Source organism: Mercenaria mercenaria, chromosome 9 (assembly GCF_021730395.1).
Source record: "Mercenaria mercenaria strain notata chromosome 9, MADL_Memer_1, whole genome shotgun sequence".
Classification (NCBI taxonomy): Eukaryota; Metazoa; Mollusca; class Bivalvia; order Venerida; family Veneridae; genus Mercenaria; species Mercenaria mercenaria.
In genome coordinates, this window is record NC_069369.1 from 60,400,417 (window position 1) to 60,410,841 (window position 10,425).

At 35.5% G+C, this 10,425-nt stretch overlaps 1 protein-coding gene across 1 annotated transcript; it reads left to right on the plus strand.

Annotated features, from left to right (window-relative positions):
• Nucleotides 1–3,073: 3,073 nt before the first annotated feature.
• Nucleotides 3,074–7,482, plus strand: LOC128559298 (neuromedin-K receptor-like). The gene is made up of 2 exons (XM_053550589.1): nt 3,074–4,037; nt 7,451–7,482. The coding sequence occupies exons 1-2, from the start codon at nt 3,074–3,076 to the stop codon at nt 7,480–7,482; spliced, it is 996 nt and encodes a 331-aa protein (XP_053406564.1).
• The last annotated feature ends 2,943 nt before the right edge of the window (nt 7,483–10,425 follow it).

The following is a 10,425-nucleotide window of genomic DNA, read 5'->3' on the forward strand; positions in this document are numbered from 1 at the left end:
GCTCTCCCAGGGGTGGTCTTTATAGACAGGTTTGACTGTATAGCTATCTAGTCTTGTGCTTATTCTAATCAGATAAGGTAAGAACGGAATGGTATTGGTAGCCTCCTGAATACTTCTGCTTTTGAACCTTAAAGGCACTGGCCTCCAGATCGTTCGAAGTAAATAAAAGAAGATGTTTTTAGATATCTGGAAATTAATGCTCTGTTTCTAAAGAATGCTTTGAAACTTAATTACTGATAGATTATATGTTATAGAAAACACACGAGAATAAGTAGTTTTTACTACTTTTTACGACGGAAATCGAAAAGCGTTTGTAACGCTTTACTTGAGATAAATTGCCTCGATTATAAATATCTATGATTAACAAGCATTGAATACTAAATCCGCCCTAGCAGTATTGGTAACGACAGCGGACGACTTCTTTATTGCTGCAGCGGCCCGGGTTCGATTCCCGACGCGGTCATCTTTTTTTTCTTGATTTGGCATTTTTGAAATAGTTTAGAAACAAAAACCTCAGTTTGAAGGAAAGATCATTTTTTTGGCCAAAATCTGGAGGTCTGTGCCTTTATGAACAGCAAAGCATTGTGTATTTGTACTAAAGATGTATTGATTGTATTCATCTATGTTGCATTCAACGTTCATGCATTTCACTCCGGGCATTGGACATTTTTAAACCGTTGTTGAGTGTCTCTAAACCGAATAAGAGACCAATAGTATTTCTTCCCATGAAAGAGTGTTTAGCGTATATATGTGCTATAAAACTGGCTCGTTATCATTTAGCCTGCTGATCATGGTCTGCACTGTTCGCTATTCAGTCTGTAAATTTTCAGTGAACACCCCTTTGAATAGTAAGTGGTATTTCCCAAATTGAATGATGGACTGGTCCATTTTAGAAATTTAGCAGGCTAAAGATTATGGAACTGACCTATCTTTTCACCAAGGCCATGTCTCTCTGTAGAGCTGTTCTAAAGATTGCAGAATTAGTTGCGTTGGTTTGATCTATTTACTTCTATTAGCATATTATTTACTTCTATTAGCATATTAAAGACCAATCTCCCTCATGCAAATACTTCTGTGATCACAAGGATCAAAATGGCAAGTATTTCCCGAAACATCTGGAACTGCAACTGCTTTCATTAAAACAGAATATGCCTTTAATAATGACAATTATTATAAATTGTTAAAAGGACTAAAATCATCCCACAATGATCAATAATATTTGCTGGAAATCACAGTTATTTGTACTACAAAATTTTGGTTTGTTTTGGGTTTAATGCCGTTTTTCAACAGTATTTCAGTCATGTAACGGCGGGCAGTTAATCTAACCAGTGTTCCTGGATTCTGTACCAGTACAAACCTGTTCTCCGCCAACTTCTCCACATGAATTTTCAGATGTGGAGGACGAATGATTTCAGACACAATGTCTTTTATCAAATCGTCACAGAGAACAAACGCCCAGCCCGGGAATCGAACTCGCGACCCCGCTACTACAAAACAGCTTTGACATAGAGGAAGCTACGTATTTACTGTCAAAATAATTGTGCGTAAGTAAGTAAGTGATAACGTAAGCAAGTAAGCTAGTAAATTGCTTTATAGTGATATATAAATACCTAAATTGTTAGATAAATAGATTTATATTATTATTAAAGTTTTGGAATAGTTTGTTTACTTCCTTTTCAATTGTCTATTTAGATGTTCAAAATAAAGCGTGTGCTTTACCGACATTCATTACACTAATGAGCAGAATCTCTTGCATTACTATTTAAAGACAAAGTTTATCATTTTGAGTATATTTTGTATATTTTCTAAACATATTGTCGAGCTGGGCCTTTTCCCTTCAGTGATCGCAATTACATTAATTAAATAAAATCTGTGATAATCCTATGGAGGTATAGAACGCAACCAAGTGAAAAAAACAGCAGACTTGGTTTGAATGTGTTTTGTGTTTGTTGGGTTTAAAGTAGCACCGACACGGTCATAGGTCATATGGCAACTTTTCAGCTTTTCATGGTGGAGGAAGAACACATGCCCCTCCGGGCACAATTTCATCACAGGTGGGCATTTTGTAGAATCACCGACATTCCGTAAGCCAGCTGTCAAGATGGCGTCCTCACATGAAAAGTCTACGCCCCAGTGAGGCTCGAGCCCATATCAGTTAGGGACAACTGGTTCAAAGTCTGAACCTAAACCACTCGGACATGTAGGCCCCTTGGTTTGATAGTGTCTGTACATGGCGGGTAATGAAATGTAAAAAGTTGAATTCTATTACGATAATTGTAAAAAGGAATGCACTCCATAATCCAAAAAATAAAGAGAACAAAAATAGAAAAATGATTAATACAGGAATACTTTAAAGCTATATCCATCCATCCATGCATTCGTTTACTATATAAACTTTGAAAGTAATTTATACAAAAGTTATTGTCCGGCTCAATAATGAGAAAACCAACGCAGTGCGTTTGCGACCAGCATGGATCCAGACCAGCCTGCACATCCACGAAGTCTGGTCAGGATCCATGCTGTTCGCTAATGGTTTCTCTAATTGCAATAGGCTTTGAAGGCGAACAGCATGGATCCTGACCAGACTGCGCGGATGCGCAGGCTGGTCTGGATCCATGCTGGTCGCAAACGTACTATGTTGGTTTTCTCATGGTGCGGCTCATATGCTTATATGTTTAGTAAGTTTATTAAAAATCTTTTTACTCTCATGATGCACAAAACTGAAAGAATTTGTCCTGTTTGTTTTGTACTGATTAAAGATACTTTATTTCATAGATATATGAATATAAAATTAACAAGCTCTGAACTAAAGTAAGATAAATGATAGTTTGATTATTATTAGATCTATATCGAAATGGATAAATATTTACAATACATAGATAGGAAATAACCAATATCCATTTAGGCGTATTCCGGACAAGTCAAGCTGTTTATTTAACAAGCCGATAAGTACGATGCGGAAGAAAATGAAATAAATAGGGGACACTTTTGTTTAAATGTTTATAAAGCGATAACATTTCCAACAAATTAAAATTATATAGACATAGTAAGGAACGGTACAAAATTGATAAAAATGGGTTCAAATGTGAATATAACTACAAGTAGGATAGACACGGGTGATATTAAAATTTATTCCAATGACGAGTTAGCTGAACAAATGAACGACGAATTTCGAAAAGCTGTTTTACCGGTTACTGTTTTTGTTGGAGTTGAAGCGGTCGTTGGATTCTTTGGGAACTTGTTAGTCATCTATGTGTTTTTGTTCCACTACCACGTTTGTAACTTCAGGTATTTCGTGCTTTGTATGGCATTTATCGACTTCACTAGCACTTTGACTACAATGCCGGGAGAGATCGTCACACAGCTTTACTGGTACATATATCCGTATAGGATTGTTTGCAAGATAAAATCGTTCTTCAACATATTCACAGTTACAGCAGAAGCTTTGTGTCTTCTTACTATCGCACTGGACCGCTACAGAAAAGTGTGTGCACCGTTTGGGTGGCAGATACGACCCAATATTGCTGTCATTCTTTGTGGTGTGATATACGTCCTAGCATTTATTCTAGCCTTGCCAGTTGCGATATTTTGGGGAATTCACCACTCCGAATACCAATACAAGAATTATACAGTAACCACAACAATTTGCGAAAAGGATGAGCAGTTCAATGGTACAAGCCATCCGCTGCGATACTCTGTGGCTGTGGAAGTGGTCACTTCTATTTGCCTAATTCTCATGTTCATATTATACTTGTTCGTTGCAAGGAAACTTGTCCTAGGGAAGCACAATGTCTACAGTAAGTCAAATATTAAAGTGATGGCGAGTTCTTCGTATGTTCCGGGTGAATCTTCGGAAGTGAAAGACAAGAACGAGTATGAACTTAGCTCAAGACAAGAAACTAGTGACGCCGGGTATTCTTCCGGTATAGACAATAAACCACAGAAACACAAATATAATTATATTTCATCTGACGGTGGACTGACTACAGACGAAGAGGAAGATTCTACCAGCCGTAACACAACACTCATGGTACCAAGTATAAGTTCTAGAAATCATTTAAGTCGCAAGGAAACTGCAAAAAGATCGCAAACCATATCACAATCGGTTAGGAGCAAGAAGAAAGTTGGGATGCGAGTGCGAAGAAAGACCAAAATAATGTTCATTTTAACCGTTTCATTCATAATAACTACTATTATGTACTTGACACTTCTTTCGTTTATTGCTAAGGACGTACTGAAAAATTTGAGCGCCGTAGAAAAAGCGTTCTATTTTTTCTTTTTCCGATTGGTTTTTATAAACCACATGATCAATCCGATGCTTTATGGATTTCTGGATCCACATTTTAAAAAGGCGATGTTGCAACTCAAGCACAGAATTTGTGGATGTGGAAGAAAATAAATGATTTTATACATGTGACACACTTTGACGGTCAATAGAAGAACTACATAAGACATATCAGTATGTTATAGGTTTTGGAAAGACGACAAGTTTTTTTCTTTATTTTTAATGGTTTATTTGTATACTAGTAATTCTGTTTCATTTGTACAAAGATAATTATATTGTATATGTGTGTTATGATTGAATACTGATTCCTATATATATTTACATCGTGTATTCCTTTGAAATGCTTATATCTGATAAACATTTGATTTGTTGTAAAATGGGGATAAATATCGGCGTACCTGGACAACGGCTTTTTTTAATTATTTTATGCCTTCTGTCCACACTTTATCAAGAACTCCTGCAAGAAGGCTTGTGCACCGCCGTATGAACACAGCTGCGTATGTCTCTTAATTGTTTTTGGTACTTGTAACATTTGTAAATATTGGGTTCTGTTCAACCCAGGCCTGGAGGGCGTGGATAGTAGCTTGCATTTCCACTACCGTCCATATACAGGCTCAATCAAACTGAGCCTGCAACAATTTCGTTTATTTCGTGTTTGGCGAGCTGTGGCTTTCCTATTTTTCTATATTCCACTTTTTCTGTTGTGATCAACTTTGTTGAAGATCCATTACGTTGTAAGTTCATGAGAAGAAGATTTTAAAGCAAATAATCAACATCGGACAACAGATACTGCGCCGTCAAAATAACTCACCATGGACATTTGGTTCAATTTGCTAAAATATTACTTCAATAGCGTTAGCAGTACCCAAGCTATGCTGTGTATGTTGAAGCATGATAAAATGATACCGATATTAAATTCACACAAGGCAACGAATTGTCATAATCCATGCCAACAGCTCACAAATATACTCCACCAAAATTCAGGTTCTTCAATTACTTTATCAAAATTAAGTATGGTTTGAATGATCTTAACCTTTAACCTGCTTGTGGCAAGTGATCCTGCCTTGGCGACCAGTGTAGACCAAGATCAGCCTGCTTGTGGCAAGTGATTCTGCCTTGGCGACCAGTGCATAACAAGATCAGCATGCACATCCGTGGAGGCTGATCATTGTCTGCACTGTTTGCTATAAAGTCAGTACATTTTTCAGTGAACACCCTTTTAAATAACTAGTGGTACTGCCCAAATTGAAAGATGGAACCGTCCATTTTTGTAATTCAGCAGAGTAAAGGTTAAACAAAAAAATGTTTGTTACAAATAAATAACAATCAGTCGAATTCACCTTTAATACAAAAATGTCAAATTACTATTCCACGATACAGTATTTGACATGATATAAAATACATCATGTGTATCATATTAAGAACAAGAAATATCTTTAAAAAAGATGGTCGGCGTGATGTAACTGAAGCACAAGTTATATATAGGCAGAAACCTGTATTTTAAATCTTTTGGCAATGTTGAAAGGGGCCTCTGTGAAGTTTTGTATAAATGAAGGACAGCAGTTCCGAAGAAGACTGTGTTTAGAAATTGTGGAGGGACACACGACGGACACCAAACAATCACAAAAGCTCACTTTGAGCCTTTGGTGCTTAAAAGATGGTAACAGTAAGCAAACAATATTGAAATACTTTCTATACTTTATTTCTGGAATTGTTGGAAGCAACATGAACCCTTACTCTACTTCAGCTTATTATCAAATTTGTCTATCATTCAGAATATGTACAGTACTGTTTTCACCGGAAAGATTAATTTAAAATTTAGAGTCTAAAATTTAACAGTATCGGACATGTTGTTGCAGGTTAATAATGATTTGCACTGGTTAGAAATTGGTGCTGTAATGCAGGGTAAGAGTTAATGACTGTATAAAACAAATAACCTTTTTGTAAAAACAAAACTTAAGGAAAGGAAACTTAACAAAAAGGAAATATGTCCGGATGAGCAGATGAATATTTGGTTACACACACCTGTTCAAGTGGTACGCATACAACCCGATGGTGCTGTACTTATAGAGGTTATAGATGATGAACGCGTTGTCATTTCACTCAGTGTCACACATAACTCAGAGTAAAGCATTTTCAGTCTTTCCTCCAATCAGCGCCACTCTTACAATATCTCTCATTATGGCTGAAAATACCGAGAATACCTTACCAAGCAATCCGATTGGTACATTATTCAGGCGGCATAAGGTCATACGAGGTCATAAAATCGTGCTTAATACGGCACGCCGAAAAAGGAACCAATATAAACCTCACCTGAGGCAATATTAGAATAAAATGCAATAATGATAAAGAAAAAACAAACAGAGCTAATGTGAGAAAACAGGATCAATTCAAGGATTTTAACTGGTATTGACAAAAGAGCCAGTACGAAGTTCCAATTTCGGTATTGGAGCAAAACGACCATCCTTGGACAACAAAAATTACTTTGTTAATAACATTATATATCAAATCAAGAAGAAAACATACAAACATTTCATGTTGCTCATCTGGCGAAAGAAGTGAATCAAACACTCAGGAAATGACCGATCCTTTTTCTGACGTTTTGAAGAAAGCAGATGACTACAACCGGTATACATAGATAGGCTATCATTTCAACCTCCCTTCTATCAGTAAAGCTATTATGAAACAATACACTCTGCTCCTGAAAAAATGTTGAAGCTGGCTGACTTTTAACGCAGTGCACCCGTAATGACTATCGGCAAATTACGTATTCTGCGTATACAATTTCGGTATTCTCCGTGTTTTACCGGAAGCAGTCAGTATTCACCGTATTTTACCGGAAGCAGTCAGTATTCTCCGTGTTTTACCGGAAGCAGTCAGTATTCTCCGTATTTTACAGGAAGCAGTCAGTATTCTCCGTGTTTTACCGAAACAGTCAGTATTCTCCGTGTTTTACCGGAAGCAGTCAGTATTCTGCGTGTTTTCCGGTAGCAGTCAGTGCGATGAGCTACAGTTATGCCCGAGGAATGCCGAATTGTCTAACCATTATACGTTATTACACGAAAATCGCCAAGCGGCATTACAGGTCCACTACTTGCAAGAAAATTATATTTTAATTCCATTGACAGGCACAGTTGTATTTAATGATTTAATTTTTACAATTAGATGATCTACCTGTCATGTCATTACAGTTTTAATACCTTGTTTAAAAGCTTTAAAGGTGGTCAATTTGATTTTGATCAAATAATGGATTCGTTCTGATTTTTTACGCTTATTTGTGTTCATCGAGCTCTGGACACATGATATTAAATGAATTATACTTTTCTATCCTGATTCCCAACTAAGATAAAATGATTTGGCATGAGTATAAGAAGCTCCTAAATAGACATGTCTCGCATAAGTATAATATGAACACGATATTAATAGTGTTACATTTGTCAAAGATATACATTGAAAGTTACATGTTTAGTTAAAATACGTTAGAAATTCAAGTCTATAAAATTATTTTTATCTCCTTTATTTCTATCTCGGTTACGCAGCTAAGGTATAGATATCCTGGAAATAAATGAAGTCCGAAGGTTGAAAATTGTCTTTTAATTCGGGTTGTTGAAATATCGTGATACGCAAAACTGGATATTATTCGTATACCGAAATCAAAAGAAATTTTAAGCTTTGCAAATACTTGATTACTAAAGGAAGAAATTGCAAACTTCTATAACAGTCAATAAAATCTATTTCTATGCAAGGTGTAATTTGTTCCTTATATAAGTCTCTAATAGAATACTCAAAAGATGGAAAATGTTTCTAAATGTTACGTTAATGAGACTAACCACCATAATCTCCAATTTCAAAAATATTAGATTTTGCTGACTTGTATGTCAAAGCTATATAACTCAGTGAGATGTACCTGTGTGCTCAGTTCATTTATATATAAAATGGAAAACGTCTAAATGAATAAAAACTCAATAAAAAGACAACAATTAAAGTACGTTTTTCCCTATAAATGATGTTACCTGATGAATTAATTCAGTCGGACACCCCCTTAAGTAGAATAAAAATGATATTATTTTCAGTTCTACGATTTCAATGTTAATTCATTTTGTTTTAATTTAATCCCGTTTTTATCCTAAAACATGGCAAAATGGAATTCACAGTGTTGCCGCATGCCACATGAAAGGCAAAAGGTATCTTCAGAATTTTAGGGTATGTTGCCTATCATGCTAATATTTGCAGAAGACTTTCCCTTTCTGTTAAATCGGACACACTAGTTTTTTCTTAAAACATTGGACCCGATAACCTTATTGTTCTATTTAGAACGGTGGTATACCCATTTTTGTTAGCTGCCGTTCCAGATTTTTTTATAAGTCATGTTCTATTTAGAATGGGGGTATACCTATTTTTGTTTGCTGCCGTTCCAGATTTTTATAAGTAATCGACACCATATATAACTGCAATTTATTTATCGTCTGGTCTGGTTGGATGAAGGTCATTATATGTAAATATACCACAACTGGGCTACCAACACGAGAATGTGCGCAAGTCAAAGTATATAGTACATGTAAAAACTAAGGGTAATTTTCGACAAAAACAATCTTCTTAATACCACAAAAATAGAGAGACTATGTTTTTATGCACTATAAGTATGACAATGTACTACATACAAGTCTTTGATAAAGGTTCTAACCTGTTCTGTTCTGTTGATAATAAAATCATTAAAATTTTTGCGATAATACTTATTTTTAACAAAAGTAGACTAGTAATTGTTAGTCATACACAAATGTGTTTGTCATTCATAGTACGAAGCTGTATTATGTATTGTGCTCTTGATAGTATAGTTGTTGTTTTTTGTTACTTTTAAAATTATTATATGTCGTATAATGGAAGCTTTCTAGTCTTGTCTTGTATTTTGATTAGATACTACATGGACGGAATGGTCATGACCACCCCAAAACTACAGGAACAATGCTTTTGAACTTTTTGAACTTCAAGCATTGTCCATTTGCATTATAGATTTATTGTTTGTATTCCTCCATCATACTGATTATGTCATCTTACTGATTATGTCACTGGAAATATCTAAGAAGTTCTTGAATGCCTCCCACCCAACTTAGTGGCTAGTATTGTATCTTTCCAAAACAAAAAAAGGACTTCGCGTGTGCCGGGCACGATAAAGAACCGGCATGTCTTTTCACAAAGAGCTATGCTAAGTTAGCCGAATATGTCTATGTCTAAACGATTTCTCTCTCTCTCTCCCCCCCCCCCCCCAGCCCCCATTTCTCCCTCTACCTCTGTCTCTCTCTACTCTGGGGGCTTTTTCTCGCTCTGTTCTTCTGGTCGGATCGCTCTGAGTCTGTACTAGCAGAGGACGAATTCGACGCCCTTAGTAGCTACTTTGTATGTAAAGCACCTTTGATCATGAAAAGAGTGCTATCTAAATATAACATAACATAACATAACCATATTCATATGAAAAAAAGAAAAGGAAACATTAAAAGTGGTGTTTATCTAACCAAGTCGTTTTGCATACTCCCTTTTGGACTGTTTGTAACCTAAACAATTCGATTGGGTAAAAAACGAACTTATGCCAGCCAGTCTTAACAAACGCATTTAACTAGAGATGTTTACCAGATATATGGACTTCGTAAGACAAAAAGAGGATTTTACGGTAAAATTTACAATAACTCTAAGTAACGTTCTTCTGAACTCGTTACTGAATAAGTTGCGTTCTTATTTTTATTATATTTCATAAAAAAGACTCTTATAAAAACGCTTATGACCAATGATGAAATTTCTCGTAACCACTTAGAAGTCATGATGTTAATAAGCAGAATATTATTTATCTGAAAATTTTTGGGTAATTGTAAAGGACTTAGATTACAAAATTTGATCAATAATCATTGTTGACATGACAGAGTATTCGAACTCAATACAGCTTTGAAAAATTTTACAGTCAAACTAAATGTGCTTAAGTAAGTAAGTAAATTGAATTAACCATGAAAGTGTATATACATAATGAAAGTAATCAAAGAAACGCCATTGACTTATGACATGCAGTAAGTGTATTGCAACATAAGATGTGAATCAAACCAGTTGAAAAGAAAATGTACAATGATCAATGAAAACATTGACAAATGTAATAA